This window comes from Nyctereutes procyonoides, unplaced genomic scaffold (genome assembly GCF_905146905.1).
Source record: "Nyctereutes procyonoides isolate TBG_1078 unplaced genomic scaffold, NYPRO_anot_genome, whole genome shotgun sequence".
In the NCBI taxonomy this organism is placed as follows: Eukaryota; Metazoa; Chordata; class Mammalia; order Carnivora; family Canidae; genus Nyctereutes; species Nyctereutes procyonoides.
The window spans coordinates 1,066,298-1,082,994 of record NW_026575025.1 but is presented as its reverse complement, the minus strand read 5'-3'; the positions used below and the strand labels follow the sequence as shown (position 1 = coordinate 1,082,994).

Here is a 16,697-nt window from a genome sequence, read left to right as displayed (position 1 = left end):
TCTTCATTCACATCTTCAGGCACGAAGCTTTCCTTAACTTCACCGAGGTTAATCAGGAGTAGTTGCTTCCAGAGGTCCTGTAAAGCGCACAGAGCTCTCGCATGCGCTTAACCCCCAAGCCCGCCCTACTCCGTGCAACAACACTCTGGAGAGTAAAAACCAGCTTTGTCCATCTTGGGAAAAAATCCGTTACATGGAACACTTTAAACATTGCTTTTTGTTTCTCCATGGCTGGCCCCAGACTCTGTAAGTGCTTGCGGTGCTTTGCCTGCCCGGCACCGCTAACTGCAGCTGCTCTCAGTCTCCAGACAGGCTGTCATGTCGTCAGGTGGTGGTGATCACAAATCATGTCTGAGATGTCAAAGGTGAAAGGTGAAAAGGGGAGAAGAGTGCGTACCTGTCCCAGTGGCAGGACCAGCCTTTAGGAGTGGCGTTTATTTCATACTGTTTTAGTTGTTCTGCTGCATCCTGAAGTTTTCGTTTAAGGTAGTTTCCATTAAGAGCCCCTTCCCTCCAGTCCGCAATCCGAGTCTAGAATCAACAAATGGAGAAGTTAAAGGCTTATTGTTATGTCAGGAAGCAGAAGTAAAAGGGACATGTTTTCTGGTCCATGACCATATTGCTGGTTTCTCACAAGGACAACAGACCAAAAAAAGAAGAAAGCTGCTCTTAATTTCATAAAAAATCTTGTTTGCTCTGTAGAGTTCTAAAAAAGGTGACTGGACTATAGTACATTTTTATACTGCCAACTCTCCAGTATCTAAAAATGAGTAGCAGTTTTGTTTTCCCCTTGGACTATATTAATTCCTTAGCAATTTTACCTTTGTTTGGTAGATAGTTCAGCCAGTTCAGTAATGTGATTCATAAAAAACAAAGATAAAAAAAAAAAAAAACCCCAAAGGTTCAGTCCTTAAGGAAGTCAGCTTCTATGGGAACTGTTCCTTACTGAATCCTATCCTGCCACGTTACGAACTATGCAAACTACAAATAGGACTCAGAACTTTTCTCCTTAAAAAGATTTGTAACCCTATAGCACTTATAAAGTCTTTCAACATTACATGGCCTCATCTGATCACTATCAATAGAATTTTGTTAGAAAACAGGTCCATATTAAAATACATCCCATTCTCTGTTGGTGGAGCATGTGACTCTTGATCTCAGGTCTTTAATTTTTTTTTTCAGGGTCCTGAATTTGAGCCTCACAATGAGCATAAAGCTTACATTAAAACAAAAAACAAAACAAAAAAACACTTTTTAAAGATTTTATGAGAGACAGCTCACACGCATACACAAGCAAGAGACAGGGATAAGAAGACCTAATATGCTGAGCACAAAGCCCGACATGAGGCTCAATCTTGCCACCCTAAGATCAGGATCTGAACTGAAATCAAGCGTTAGATGCTTAACCAACTGAGCCAACCCCCAAATTTTTTTAAAAAAGTATTTATTTACTTGAGCAAGGGAGTACAAGAGAGAGTTAATGTGAGAGAGCGCATAAGCACATGAACAGAGGGGAGGGCAACAGAAGAGGGAAAAGCAGACTCGTTAAGCAGGGAGCCTGATGCAGGGCTCAATCCCAGGAGCCTGGGATCATGACCTGAGCCAAAGGTTAAACTTTTTTTTAAAAGATGCATTTATTTATTTATTTGTTTATTTGTTTATTTATTTGCTGGGGGGGGGGGCTGAGACAAGGCAGAGGAAGAAGCAGGCTCCATGCAGGAAGCCTGACGCGGGACTCATCTCAGGTCCCCAGGATCACACCCCGGGCTGCAGGCGGCGCTAAACTTCTGCGCCACCGGGGATGCCCCAAAGGCAGATACTTAATCAACGAAACCCAGGTGCCCCTCAAAAAAATTTTTAACAACGAAAAAATGCCTATTTTTAAAAAAATTTATTCATGAGAGACACATACAGAGAGAGGTGGAGACATGGCAGGAAAGGAGCAGGCTCCATGCAGGGAGCCCGATGTGAGACTTGATCCTGGGATCCCAGGATCACGCCCTGGGCTGAAGGCAGACGCTCAACCACTGAGCCACCAAGGTGTCCCCAATATATGCCTATTGAAGGTAGTATCACCACACATAAAATCTTAGTATCTATCTTCATTATTATATTTTGCATTGGGTAATACACAGTTTTATTTCCTGGGTTGGTGGTTCAAATATGCATCAACGCTAAAAAATAATTAACTAATTAATTAATTTATTTATTTATTTAGATTTTATTTATTTACTCACGATAGACAAAGCGACAGAGAGAAGCAGAGACACAGGAAGAGGGAGAAGCAGGCTCCATGCCGGAGCCCAACGCAGGACTTGATCCCAGGTCTCCAGGATCAGGCCCAGGGCGGAAGGCAGCGCTAAACCGCTGAGCCACCCAGGGATCCAATGTTAAAAATTTAAATTTAGGATTAAAACGCGTAAGACAAATGCCTCACAAATACAGCATTTTACTCAAATACCAATTATACCAAAAATGGCTAAATTACCTCAGTCTGTAGAAGCAACACATGAAAGTTGGAGATGGATTGTCTATTAATGCCTAGGAATTCAAATTTACTTGTCAGGGTATTTGCCAGTTCTCCAATCTGAAACTGTAATGTAGGAAAGAAAAAGAGGAAGAAATAAAACTGAATCAGCAATGTATTTTTTTTTAAAGACTTTATTCATGAGGGGATCCCTGGGTGGCGCAGCAGTTTGGCGTCTGCCTTTGGGTCGGGGCGCGATCCTGGAGACCCGGGATCGAATCCCACGTCGGGTTCCCGGTGCATGGAGCCTGCTTCTCCCTCTGCCTGTGTCTCTGCCTCTCTCTCTCTCTCTGTCTCTCATCAATAAAGTCTTTTTTTTTTATTTTTTTTTATTTCTTTTTTTTTATGATAGTCAGAGAGAGAGAGAGAGAGAGAGAGAGAGAGAGAGAGAGAGAGGCGCAGAGACACAGGCAGAGGGAGAAGCAGGCTCCATGCAGGGAGCCCGATGTGGGACTCAATCCTGGGACTGCAGGATCACACCCTGGGCCGAAGGCAGGCACTTACCCACTGAGCCATGCAGGTATCCTGAGCAATATTCTTTGTATTATGTAAAATGTTTCATTTATTCATAAATATGCTTAAAAAAATGGGTCTGCCTAGAAACAGCCTTTCTTAAACAGCTGCATATAAACAGTTATGTACAGAAGACAAGATTCTAGTTTAAATGAATTCACCTAACAAGTGACAAATGACAAGTCTAGAGAAATTAAATGCATATGTACTCTGAGACAACACAGGATTCAACAGGTGTAAACAGATATTAAATGACACAACTCCTGATAGTATCCAAACTATCATTTATCCATTACTAATTGCTTACACTAGCTACACACACTGAACAAAATTAATTCTCCCAGTCCCTTTCACATGGTTATACACTAGCCAGTGACTGGATAAACTCTTTCAGGTCAAAAGAATGTGTTAAATGGTTTTTACAACAGACCATCCTTAAATAGCCACATACTATGTGATCCCATTCTCATGATATTAGCCTTGAAATAAAATCAGAACCAAATTTGCCCTTGTGTAAGGACAAATAGTTCACAAAGGAATTAAACTTGTAACTTTGTTTCTTTAGTACATCCAAACTAGAGAAAGCCTATTTGATAAGCTGTTATTGCCTTCCAATGAAGGCTTAACTTTTAAGAAAGCAATTAAGACATTTAAAATTTATCTTTAGATAATTTCTCTACAAGTCAGTCCTATAATTTAATGTTTCAGCGTGACCTATGACCTTTTCAACTAACTACATAAATGATTTATATATGGAGAGAAGTAAAGATCACTCTTACTACTTGCTAATAAAGAATGTACTTTAATGGTTACCCCCATTTAAAAGTATTTGCTGGGGTGCCTGGGTGGCTGAAGCACCTTTTTTTTTTTTTAAGATTTATTTATTTATTTATTTATGATAGACAGAGAGAGAGAGAGAGAAAGAGGCAAAGACACAAGAGGAGGGAGAAGCAGGCTCCATGCACCGGGAGCCCGACGTGGGACTCGATCCCAGGACTCCAGGATCGCGCCCTGGGCCAAAGGCAGGCGCCAAACCGCTGAGCCACCCAGGGATCCCTGAAGCACCTGTCTTACATTCATTCAGGTCATCATGTCAGGGTTCTGGAATTTGGTCCTGCATCGGGCGTCCCCTGTTGAGCAGGGAGCCTGCTTTTCCCTCTCTCTCTGCTACTCCCCCTGCTTGTACTCACTCTAATAAACAAAATCTTTTTAAAAATTTTAAAAAATTGTCAAGCTGTATTAATATACATACTTTCAAATCCTGTTCTTCTTCTTTAGGTGCTGTTTGTACTTTTGTCTTTTCTGGAGATTCTTCTGCTTCCATCTCTTTGTCTGAATTCTCGTCTATTTTTTCTGAAGTGTCAGCACCAATTACTATAAAAGAAACCATGTGAAATTAAATCAAAAGGACAAATACATAGCACCCCATATATATATTTTCTTATCCCTGTAGCACATATCTGAAAAAAGTTCTTAGGTCTTTTTCCTATGCTTGTGGTTTTCCTTATTCAAGAAACCCTAATGACTTACCTACCATCTTTATAAAGCCAAAATACTTTAAACTTTATAATCATCTTTCTTAAAATGTCTTTAACATTTAATTCATTTTACTACTGCAGTCTCTGCTTTCCCTTTCTGCCTCATCTGTTTATCCTTTCTAACCCTCTATTCCAGAATACCATTGATTCAATTTTCAATTACTTTTCAAGGCTACATATCAAACCTAGGATATAAGGGTTCTTTATGAATTGGGTTTTGAAAAAAAAAAAAAGCTTTCAGAATAGAGGAACATTAATTTTAAACAACCTAATAACCTCCTTTCTGAACTGATTAAGGCTTGTAGACAGTCTTTTTCTTGTTTTTTTAGATTTATTTATTCATGAGAGACACACAGAGAGAAGCAGAAACACAGGCAGAGGGAGAAGCAGGCTCTCTGTGGGGAGTCCAATGTGGAACTCGATCCCAAGCCCCGGGATCACGACCTGAGCCAAAGGCAGATGCACAACCACTGAGCCACCCAGGTGCCCTTGCAGACAGTCTTTATTGGACACACTTACTCTTCTGATTGGTGATGTCTACTGGAGTAAAATATATGAACTGTGTTATCTGCTTACCACTTGCTTACCAAACTAATTCACATATACAATGTAAGATCATTCTGTCATGAAGTTTTCAGTCATTAAAAAAAAAAACAACAGGGAATCCCTGGGTGGCTCAGGGGTTTGGTGCCTGCCTTTGGCCCAGGGCACGATCCTGGAGTCCCGGGATCGAGTCCCGCGTCGGGCTCCCGGCATGGAGCCTGCTTCTCCCGCCTCCTGTGTCTCTACCTGCCTCTCTCTCTCTCTATCATGAATAAATAAATCTTTAAAAACAAACAAACAAACCAGGGGTGTCTGGGTGGCACATGGTACAGGTCATGATCCCGCAGATACTAGGATCAGACCCTGCAAGGCTCCCTGCTCAGCAGGGGTCTGTTTCTCCCTTACTCTTTCCCTGTCTTCCCTGTTTGTGTTCTTTAAAATAAATAAATAAAATAACCATATTTAAGTTTTTTCTGGACTCTGGTTAATCTTAGATCTAAAGAAGTAATGTGTTTTTAACATCACTTTCAACAGCTTTTATTAGCCTAAAAGTTTATATTCTAAGTATTTAACCTCATCATATAATGGCCTTGCTCTTTTTTATCATTAATATTCCTTCTGCGTTTTCAAATTGGAACCAACTCCTTCTCTCTTCCATTTATTAGTTTATAATTCATTTGTATATTAAAGATCTTACATTTGGTGGCAGGTAGAAGAATTTAACAATTTATAGCACCACTAGAGCTCTAAGACTAGAATATATATACATATTTTTAAAAGATTTTATTATTTATCTGAAAGAGAGAAAGAGTGTGTGTGCATGTGCAGGTAGAAGGAGAGAAAGAGAAGCAGACTCCCCATCGAGCAGGGACCTAGGCGTGGGGCTTGATCCCAGGACCCCAGGATCACTACCTAAGCCAGTTAGATGCCCTACCAATTGAGCCACACAGGCATCCCTAAAATTAGAGTATTTTAGAGGGTAATTAGATCTATCAAAATGTATATACCCCTTGACCTAGCAATGTATCTTTAGGAATCTGTACTATAACACTAAAATCTACATAAAGATATATATACACCAGCACGTTTATTAGAGCTTTGTTTTAATCATTAAATATCATAAGAAATACAACCAACGAAGTGAGCACTCAAGTAACTACAACCCAGCTTAACAGAAGACTATCATGGCCACTTCTTAAGTTCCCAATGCCTCTGCCATCATGTCCACAACAGACATCATCTCTACCTCAATGGTGTAAGTACCTTCTTTTAGTTTCATCATGGATAGATCTTTAAGCACAGTATTTTTGTCCGTTTTCCAACTTATTTTTTAATCTAAACTTTAAGGTTTTTTTTTTAAGATTTTATTTATTTATTCATGAGAGACATAGAGAGAAGCAGAGACACACATAGGGAAAAGCAGGCTCCCTGCAGGAAGCCCAACACGGGACTTGATCCCGGGACCCCAGGATCTTACCCTGAGCCGAAGGCAGCCACTCAACTGCTGAGCCACCCAGGCGTCCCTCAGATTTTATATATTTATTCATAAGACAGACAGAGAGGCAGAGACATAGGCAGAGGGAGAAGCAGGTTCCGTGCAGGAAGCCCAATGTGGGACTCAATCCCAGCACTCTGGGATCACACCCTGAGCCAAAGGGAGACGCTCAATCGCTGAGCCACCCAGGCATCCCAATTTTCCAACTTATATACAGGAAATATTAACATACGTGTTCTCCTGTAGTTTTTTAAATTCAACACTATTGTTTCTTAGATTCATGTTAATATATTAACTGTAGATCATCCATATTTCACTGCCATTTAGTATTCAATTTCAAGAATACACTAGAATTTATCCATTCTATCTTGGACATTTGAATGGCCTTGTACATATTGCTGGATAATACAAATGCAATATTGTTAACAGTGAAACCTGGACATAACTTAAATGTCCATGAATGGAGAATAGTTAAATGAAAATATCTATACCACAGAATAATTTTAAATGCTTTAAGTGAAAAAAGTATGTCCCTTAACAATCCATGTGGTTCATCTGTGGCAAAAAATTACATGTGCACATGTGTACACTATACATACATACACAACTAGAAAATGAATATAGAGGGAAAGGTTCTAGAAGGATATGGGTAGGTAAAGGACAGCAAAAATAGACCTCAGGGATAGGGAATAAGAATAGGGAAAAGATTAAGGGAGACTTTTAGATTTCTACTTTGTATTATATATTGTGATTGAAAAAAATTTCAGGGCAGCCCTGGTGGCTCGGCGGTTTAGCGCCGCCTTCAGCCCAGGGTGTGATCCTGGAGACCTGGGATCGAGTCCCACGTCAGGCTCCCTGCATGGAGCCTGCTTCTCCCTCTCTTTCTGTGTGTCTCATGAATAAATAAAAGTCTTTAAAAAAATAAAAGGCTCAAAGTGCTATCTCCTCCTTTTTGCTAAAGAGGGAACCAAAGAAGGGTAAAGATTTCCCTTTTGTATCTTTCAACTCTGAAAGTTTAATGTAACACATGTATTACCAGTTTCTCCATTTTCTGGAGTCTCCCGTCCAGTTTTGCTAGAACTCCGGCTCGTAGATTCTGGACTTGTAGCTCGAACAAACATCTTCCATTTCCCCCTTTTAGACATAAGTCTACGCATTCCATCCTGAGATGCTGGCTGGCTGATGTCAGAACATGGACTAGACCCTGACACACTACCATCTCCTTCCTCCAAGGCTCGTAACTCTGCCTGTGATGAACATGACAACAAAGTTGGAGTGTCATTAACTGTTTATAAACATTTAAGAATTTGTGAGTACCAAGAATGAGAACCATGTGTTACAAGAATTAAAATCTTTTGAGGATAGAAATATTTCTTAATACATTTTTCCATGAGAGCCAAGCATTATATGCTTGTATTTTATTATTACTCAGTAAGTTTACTCATGATTGTAGTTAACAATTATCAATTTGAAGGGGACAGATTCTAAGGGATAGGTTCTAGAGATCCACTGAGACAAATTTTCCAATACATGAACACAATAGATAAAGTCTAGCTTAGCTTGTCCCTCTCCATAGCTTAAAATTTTTCAAAAGGGGGAAAGCTTCAAGATATTGCTGTCATAACACCTGTTAAGATTTTGCTCATACTCAAAGTAGCAGATGAAACTGTTTCAAGAAAAGTCAGGACAGAAAATAAGTAAAAATCAACCTCTCAATCAGGAATGTTTCCTGTGGACCATCTTTTTTGAAAGGGAAGCACAAGGGATCCCTGGGTGGCGCAGCAGTTTGGCGCCTGCCTTTGGCCCAGGGCGTGATCCTGGAGACCCGGGATCGAGTCCCACATCAGGCTCCCGGTGCATGGAGCCTGCTTCTCCCTCTGCCTGTGTCTCTGCCTCTCTCTCTGTCTCCCTGTGACTATCATAAATAAATAAAAATTTAAAAAAAATTTAAAAAAAAAAAGAAAAGAAAAGAAAGGGAAGCACATGAAACTACTGGTTCCTCTTAATTTTACAAAGCCCATGTAGTAACTTTGCAAACAATGCCATGGATGATCACTGGAAGTCAATCTATACTTTATTGCGTTAAAAACCAAGTTATCATCAAGAATTTACAATGCTCATTTGTTAAGAAGCTAAATAAAAGATACGTTACTCACTGTATCCAGCTATCTTTAAATCAGAGCAATATGGGTATTTATTAGTTGTCAACTATCAAAAGCATCATCAGGAACCAAAAGAACTACAACTTCATAATTTAAGTTTTTATCGTGTAAGCTTAAACCTATCTAGAAAAAAGGTTAAAGAAAACATACCAATAATAGTAATACACTGAGCACAATGATACGAGAGTGTAACAGTACTGAGGGGAGAAAAGGCATTTTAAAATACTTACTTTTTTTCTTTCCAAAACAAGCTCCAGCTCAAGGGTATCTTGTTCCTCTTCTTCTTCACTTTCTCCAGATTGAACAACACTGCAAAGATCCTCCTGAGAAGGGTCTTCCATGTTGTCTAATGTAATTTCCTGTGGCTTTACTATTGTTGCTGCTTCTTCTACTGTTGTACTTGTTTCTTTCACTTCTGAAACTGGCTCTGCTTCTTTACAAATTACTTTTCTTCTCCATCTTTCTTCTTCCTCTTTTATTCCCTCAGGCAACAAAGGAGCAAGCAGTGATGCTGCCACCCCTTTCTTCTCCTCCTCACTATTTGAGAGAGCCTGAATTCCTTCATTTACTTCCTATGAAAATTAAAATAATCTCATTTATTAAAACAAAACAAAATCTCACCCAAGTACATATCCAATTGTTCATGCCAGAAATGACGATTTTTCAATCACTGGATATTCTTAAAAACCACTAACTCCCAAAAGGTCAGTACATATATTTGTACCATTCTCTTCACATGAACGTATCATGAACACTGTTTACTTTAGAAAGCACTATTGGACTAGAACCTACTTCTGGATGGGATTCATACATATGCTCCCCTCTACTCTCCAAATCTAAAGGCAGGTTAGCAGAAGCAGAATTTAGGGACGCGTAGGTGGCTCAGTGGTTGAGTGTCTGCCTTCAGCTCTGGACGTGATCCTCCGGTCCAGGATCAAGTGCCACATCAGACTCCTTGCAGGAAGCCTGCTTCTCCCTCTGCCTGTCTCTGCCTGTCTTTCGTGAATAAATAAAATCATAGAAAAAAAAAGCAGAATTTAAATAATTAAGATCTGGGATCCCTGGGTGGCTCAGCAGTTTGGCACCTGCCTTTTGTCCAGGGTGTGATCCTGGAGTCCTGGGATCGAGTCCCGCATTGGACTCCCTGCATGGAGACTGCTTCTCTTTCTGCCTGTGTCTCTGCCCTGCTTGCTCTCTCTCTCATGAATAAATAAATAAAATCTTTAATAAATAAGATCTGAGTTTTGTCAATTCAACATATGACTAGATAAATAGCCTCCCTCTGTATAATGACAGAAATGCTAGAAAGGTGATTTAGAGGAAAGGGAAATAATTCTAAAATGAAATGTGATTATACTTAAAAGCACCCATTTCCTCCTTGGGGTAATAGTCTACCTCCCTCCTAGAGTTGCAAAGACCAAATTATTCTAAAAATATGTATGTATATGTTTATTTTTAAGTAAACTCCACACCCAACGTGGGGCTTACACTCACAATCCTGAGATTAAGAGTTGCATGCTCTATCAACTTGAGCCAGTCAAGCACCCCCTGAAAGTACTATTCTGAACTGGAGAAGGAAATGGGAAGCCTTGCCTGCTTGGCTGCTCACACATTTTCAAATGACCCAATGAGCATGGCACTCTAAGGTTCCAAAAGAACCACTGAACTGGATGGATAACTGTCATAAATGCTACACATTAAATATAAACATTAGATTAAATAAAGCTTTAAAAACCGGCATTTATTCTATTTTTCATAGCTGGTTGTGAAATATTAACAGAAGGGTTTTTGTATTTAAGAATTTACTTATTCATGAGAGACATGGAGAGAGGCAGAGACACAGGCAGAGGAAGAAGCAGACTCCATGCAGGAAGCCCGCTGTGGGACTCGATCCCAGGACCCCAGGATCATGCCCTGGGCCAAAGGCAGATGCTTAACCGCTGAGCCACCCAGGGGCCCAATAGAAGATTTCTATACCTGTGCCAGTGTAACAATTTCTTTAGATTTGAAATAAGCAAATGAAATAAGTTGGTAAAACTGACCTTTTTAACTTCTCGCTTTGCTATCACTGGTGCACTTTTACTACTGGAAACAGAAACGTTTTTCTCCTTAGTATACACGTCTGTATTAACCACAAAATTAGCTTCAGCACCTGTTACAGAACTAAAAACAAACAAAAAATATGTATATATGTACACACACACATATATATATACACACTTAACAAGACAAACAGAGGCAAATATTATCAACAAAAGATAAGACTCTAACTTCCAAGTAATTTATGTTTCAAGTCTATTCTTACCTGGGCTGGTAATGTTGTAATCCCTGTACCTGGGTGGCAAGATACTGGGGTAACTCCCAAGTCACTTCATTCGTTTGTGTGTTCCAATAATAATAGCATCCTGTGTTCTCATCCCAGACTTCCTGCCAATCTCCCATCTCAATTCCAACTATAAGAAAATAAAACAAATTTTAAAAAATTTAAAAAGGACAAATTTCTCAACAAAACTAAAGAACAACCTACTGAATGGGGGGGAAGATATTTGATAAATGGTTAATACCCAAAATACAACTTGACGGGATGAGCACTGGGTGTTGGTAAATTGAACACCAATAAAAAATAAATTTATTATTAAAAAAACAAAAAACAAAAAAACAAAATACAGGGCAGCTTGGGTAGCTCAGCGGTTTAGTGCCACCTTCAGCCTGGGGCGTGATCCTGGAGACCCGGGATGGGGTCCCATTTCAGGCTCCCTGCATGGAGCCTGCTTCTCCCTCTGTGTCTCTGCCTGTGTGTGTGTGTGTGTGTGTGTGTGTGATGAATAAGTAAATAAACATTTTTTTTTAAATTTGGATAAAAAGAAAAAAAATACCCAAATACATAAAAAAAAAACTTAACCAAAAAAAATCCAATTAAAAATGGGCAGAAGACCTCTCCAAAAATGACATACAGATGGCTGACACATAAAAGATGATCAACACCACTCATCATCAGGGAAATGCAAATCAAAACTACTAGATATTATCCCATATCTGTCAGAACGGCTAAAACCAAAAACAGAGGACAACAGATGTTGGTGAGTATGTGGAGAAAAAAGAACTCTCTTGCACTGTTGGTAGGAATGCAAAGTGGCACAGCCACTATGGGAAATAGTATGGAGATTCTTCAAAAAATTTAAAATATAATTTCCGATCCAGAAATCATACTACTGGTTATTTATCCAAAGCATATGAAAACACTAGTTTGAAAGGATCATACACACCCCTATGTTTATAGCAGCATTACTTATGATAGCTAAATTATGGAAACAGCCCAAGGATCCATCAATAAAGACATACATACATACACACACACACACACACACACACACACCCAATGGAATATTATTCAGACAAAAAAAGAAGAAATTTTGCCATTTATGGGATGCCTGGGTGGCTCAACAGTCAAGCATCTGCCTTCGGCGCAAGGAGTGATCCTGGAGTCCCAAGATCAAGTCTCACATCAGGCTCCCTGCACAGAGCCTGCTTCCCCCTCTGCCTATGTCACTGCCTCTCTCTCTCTCTCTCTCTCTGTCTCTCATGAATAAATAAAATCTTAAAAACAAATTTTTTTTTTTGCTATTTACAACAACAGACAGTAGAGAGTATAATGCTAAGCAAAGTTCAGTTAGTCAGAGAAAAACAAATACCGTATGATTTCACTCCTGTGGAAGTTAAGAAACAAGTGAGCAAAGGAGAAGAAAAAACAAAAAGACAGACAAACCGAAAAAAAGACTCTTAACTATAGAGAACAAACTGATTGTTACCAGAGGGTAGGTAGGTATGGGTAAAATAGGTAATAGGGATTAAGAAATGCACTTATGAGGGATCCCTGGGTGGCGCAGCGGTTTAGCGCCTGCCTTTGGCCCAGGGCGCAATCCTGGAGACCAGGGATCGAATCCCATGTCGGGCTCCCGGTGCATGGAGCCTGCTTCTCTCTCTGCCTCTCTCTCTCTGTGTGACTATCATAAATTAAAAATAAATAAATTATAAAAAAAAAAAAGAAAAAAAGAAATGCACTTATGATCATGGAATAAGGACAGTATTGCTGAATCACTATATTGTAGACCTAATACTAATATAGCACTGTATATTAACTATACTGGAATTAAAATTAAAAGTGACTCTTTTCCTCCCCGGCTGCTTGAACCTCGGCTGCCATCATGAACGACACTGTAACTATCCGGACCAGGAAGTTCATGACCATCCGACTGCTTCAGGGGAAACAGATGATCATTGCTGTTCTTCACCCCTGGAAGGCAATAGTACCTAAGCAAGAAATTCGGGAAAAACCAGCCGAAACGTACAAGACCACACCAGATGTCATATTTGGATTTGGATTCAGAACCCATTATGCTGGTGGCAAGATAAATGACTTTGGCATGACTTATGATTCCTTGGATTATGCAAAGAAAAATGAACCCAAACGTAGACTTGCAAGACATGGCCTGTATAAGAAGAAAAAGACTTCAAGAAAACCGCAAAGAACGCAGTAACAGAATGAAGAAAGGGGGACTGCAAAAGCCAACATTGGTGCTGGCAAAACGTGAGCTGGAGATTGGACAACAGGAGGAATAAGGATTCTGCAGTGGCTTTATCTGTGGTGATTGTGCAGATTTTTCGTGAGAGGACTAATAAACTAAGAACATTAAAAAAAATAAAAATAAATTAAAAGTGGGGGGAAAAAAAAAAGCACAAATTTCAGATAATTCTGACCTCCTATCCCAAGTCAGCTCAAAGCTGTAACAATCTAACACAGGGTTCCTCCGTAACACTGTTAACTTTTGAGCTAGGGATGCCTGGGTGGCTCAGTGGTTGAGCGTCTACCTTTGGCCCAGGGCATGATCCTAGAGTCCTGGGATTGAGTCTCACACTGGGCTCCCTGCATGGAGCCTGCTTCTCCCTCTGCCTGTGTCTGTCTGTCTGTCTGTCTGTCTCTCTCTCTCTCTCTCTCATGAATAAAGAAATTAAATCTTTAAAAAAAAAAAAAGGATTGAGGCTGGATAGTTCTTTTTTGTGGTGGGGGCAGTCCTATGTAGTGTTTAGCATCCCAGATTCTACTCACTAGATGCATTAACAATTTGCCACCCCCTGTTGTGACAACCAAAAATGTCTTCAGACATTGGCAAATGTCCCCTGGGGATAAACTCCTTCTCAAATCATCTTTGCACACATGGCTCAAAAAAGCAGTTTGATAGTCCAAAAATATATTTTCAATGCTCCCCTCCCCAATTTCTAAAACAATGGCTTTTACTATTCACTTGACCTAACTCCAACTGGTGAAAAGGGCAAGCAATTTTTTTTCTTTTTTGCAATTATTTTTCAAAAGATACAATTATTATCCTAGTAATTCTCAGAGAAAACAGTCCTCCTTATCATCTTCCAAATAGTGTATTTAATAGGCCAGAATCCTAAAGTCTCAAGCTAAAGGATACAAGCTTTCATCTTTGGGAATCTCAATGCCGCCTACAACACCTTTAAAGATGGCACTTTAGATTTCTTAAAAAAATAAAAAAATAAAAAAAAATCAAAGGATAAAAAAATAAGTAAATAAAATCAAAGGATTAAACTTACCTCCTGCTAGTGAGCACTGAGTATCATATTGCCACCCTGCTGTTTGAGTTGAGTCTGTTCCATTTGAAGTAGTAGAAGAAAGGGCAGATGTTGTGGATTCCTTTGGCTCTGGTCGAGGTGGAGTTGGAGGTGGAGCAGAAGCTCCTATAGAAGATGCAGGCTGAGGAGCTGTAATAGCATCTATCTCCTTTAGAATGAAAACATTAACAGATGCATTAATAACCTCAAAACCAGAAAACAGGAAATGACAATCACCATTAAAAAAAAAAATTCTACGTGATCAGTTCTCAACTTTTTGAATCAAAACTCTCATCTTCCAATTACATAAAACCTCCCAAACCCTTTAATTATCCATTTTTTCCCTCTGTTTACAAGCTTTACAAAAGAGAAGAGAGCAGCGGGGAGGACTAAGGAAGAGAAATGGAAAGGGAAAAGAAGGGAGAGGGAGACATTGAGACTGAGAAAAGTAGGCTAACCACCTGGGATCCAGGTCCCAAAGTGGCTTCAGTAACTAAAAATCCAAAAAGCACCACTAACCGCTAGGAAGTTGGCCAATGTACTATCAATATCAGCTGACTGGTTTCCATTCGCCTCTTTAGACTGTGCTGGTTTTTCTGAAACATCACTCTCATCATCATCACTGTCAGCATATGCACCAAGTAAGCACAGACCTCCTAGAAATAAAATGGTAAACAACATCCTTAACAACAACGCCAGTATGCCCCAGGAGTACTCCAAAAAAAACAAAAACAAAAACACATGGTTCTTCAGAGATTTCATTTTTTTTAAAAGAGAGAATTTATTTTATTTTTTTTAAAGCTTTTATTTATTTATTCATGAGAGACCCACAGAGAGAGAGGCAGAGACACAGGCAGAGGGAGAAACAGGCTCCATGCAGGGAGCCCAACGTGGGACTTGATCCTGGGTCTCCAGGATCACGCCCCAGGCTGAAGGCAGCGCTAAACCGCTGAGCCACGCTAAACCGCTGAGCCACCCGGGCTGCCCAGAGATTACATTTACTACAGATTAGAATACAACCTCAAAATAAATCATCACTGAACTACCAGAAAGATATACATTACATTATGCATTTACAGCTAATAAAATCATCCACATAGCCGCTTGACATCCTTCTCAAAATACACACTCAATTTCAATTAGCCTCATACTCTGTCAAAAATAGCACATAGTAGGGGATCCCTGGGTGGCTCAAAGGCTTAGCACCGCCTTTGGCCCAGGGCAAGATCCTGAAGACCCGGGATCGGGTCCCACATCAGGTTCTCTGCATGGAGCCTGCTTCTCCCTCTGCCTGTGTCTCTGCCTCTCTCTCTCTGTGTCCCTCATGAATAAATAAATAAAAACTTTAATAAAAAAATAAACTTAAAAACAATAAGTAAAATCTTTAAAAAAAAAGCACATAGTAAATCGTGATTTTAGAATTTGTTGCTTTATCTGCCCATCTCAAACAAGCAATTTAGGGTTTAGTAGATGAAAACAATGAGTTTTTAAAAAAAATTTTAAGGTTTTATTTATTGAAGAGAGAGCAAGAGCACAAGCAGGGTGAGGGGCAGGGGGAGAGAGTGAGTAGTAGACTCCCCACATAGCATAGAGCCTGATGGGCTCGATCTCACAACCCTGAGATCATGACCTAAGCCAAAGTCAAACACTTAATAGACTGAGCTACCCAGGCACCCTGAAACAGAGATTTTTAAAGTTAAAATCATTTTGAATGATTTCAAACAAGCATCAAATCATAATAGAATTCAAAGTGCTAGAACCAAAACAGACAACAAAAATCCAGCTAGAATCAATCATCAATGTCTTCCTTAAACTCAAGAGGTATCAAGTGTGGCCTCTGTAATGCTGTGCTATGTATGTCATTTCTTTTTGTACCACCTGTGGCACAATTAAGCAAGCACCTATGCTCTTTTTATAGACCATTTTATTATAATAGGTACATTAAATGTTAAACTCCAGCTAAACTTTCAGCTATCAAGAAGACTAAATTTCCCAGTGCTTTGTAACATTCTATGTTCTCAATAAATATTTGGCAAATGAACAGATTTATCAGGAAGTAGATAAAATCTAGTTTTATCATAATTCCATAGATGAATTCATGGGATCACTTAGAAATAAACATAAATTGCTTCATTTATAGTAGTTCACATTCATTGCTTCAGTCATTTAAATCCTGCCTTCATTACTTTTAGTATATAAGTAAGTCCTTACACTAAAATACTAATTTCTAAAATATTTAAAACTGATTAGAAAAAAAAATTAGGAAGATTTTTTAAAAATTTTTT

General features: G+C 39.4%; 2 protein-coding genes across 4 annotated transcripts in view; one reads left to right on the top strand and one right to left on the bottom strand.

Annotated features, from left to right (window-relative positions):
- Nucleotides 1-16,697, bottom strand: part of FNBP4 (formin binding protein 4) — a 42,177-nt gene that overhangs the window by 19,991 nt on the left and 5,489 nt on the right. For 2 of the 3 annotated variants that reach the window (XM_055312628.1, XM_055312637.1), the window contains exons 3-11: nucleotides 14,932-15,068; nucleotides 14,395-14,581; nucleotides 11,084-11,231; nucleotides 10,821-10,941; nucleotides 9,009-9,350; nucleotides 7,653-7,863; nucleotides 4,293-4,414; nucleotides 2,489-2,593; nucleotides 398-531 (exon numbers count right to left, since the gene is read on the bottom strand). In XM_055312628.1, the coding sequence (XP_055168603.1) occupies nucleotides 398-531; nucleotides 2,489-2,593; nucleotides 4,293-4,414; nucleotides 7,653-7,863; nucleotides 9,009-9,350; nucleotides 10,821-10,941; nucleotides 11,084-11,231; nucleotides 14,395-14,581; nucleotides 14,932-15,068 (1,507 nt within the window). The remainder of the gene's footprint in view (nucleotides 1-397; nucleotides 532-2,488; nucleotides 2,594-4,292; nucleotides 4,415-7,652; nucleotides 7,864-9,008; nucleotides 9,351-10,820; nucleotides 10,942-11,083; nucleotides 11,232-14,394; nucleotides 14,582-14,931; nucleotides 15,069-16,697) is intronic. The other variant, XM_055312645.1, reaches the window with a different exon arrangement.
- Nucleotides 12,984-13,316, top strand: LOC129501485 (40S ribosomal protein S24-like). The gene has a single exon (XM_055312655.1). The coding sequence runs from the start codon at nucleotides 12,984-12,986 to the stop codon at nucleotides 13,314-13,316; it is 333 nt and encodes a 110-aa protein (XP_055168630.1).

Excerpts from the sequence above, each read along its gene's own strand:
- LOC129501485 (XM_055312655.1), top strand. The coding sequence starts at position 12,984 with ATGAACGACACTGTAACTATCCGGACCAGGAAGTTCATGACCATCCGA.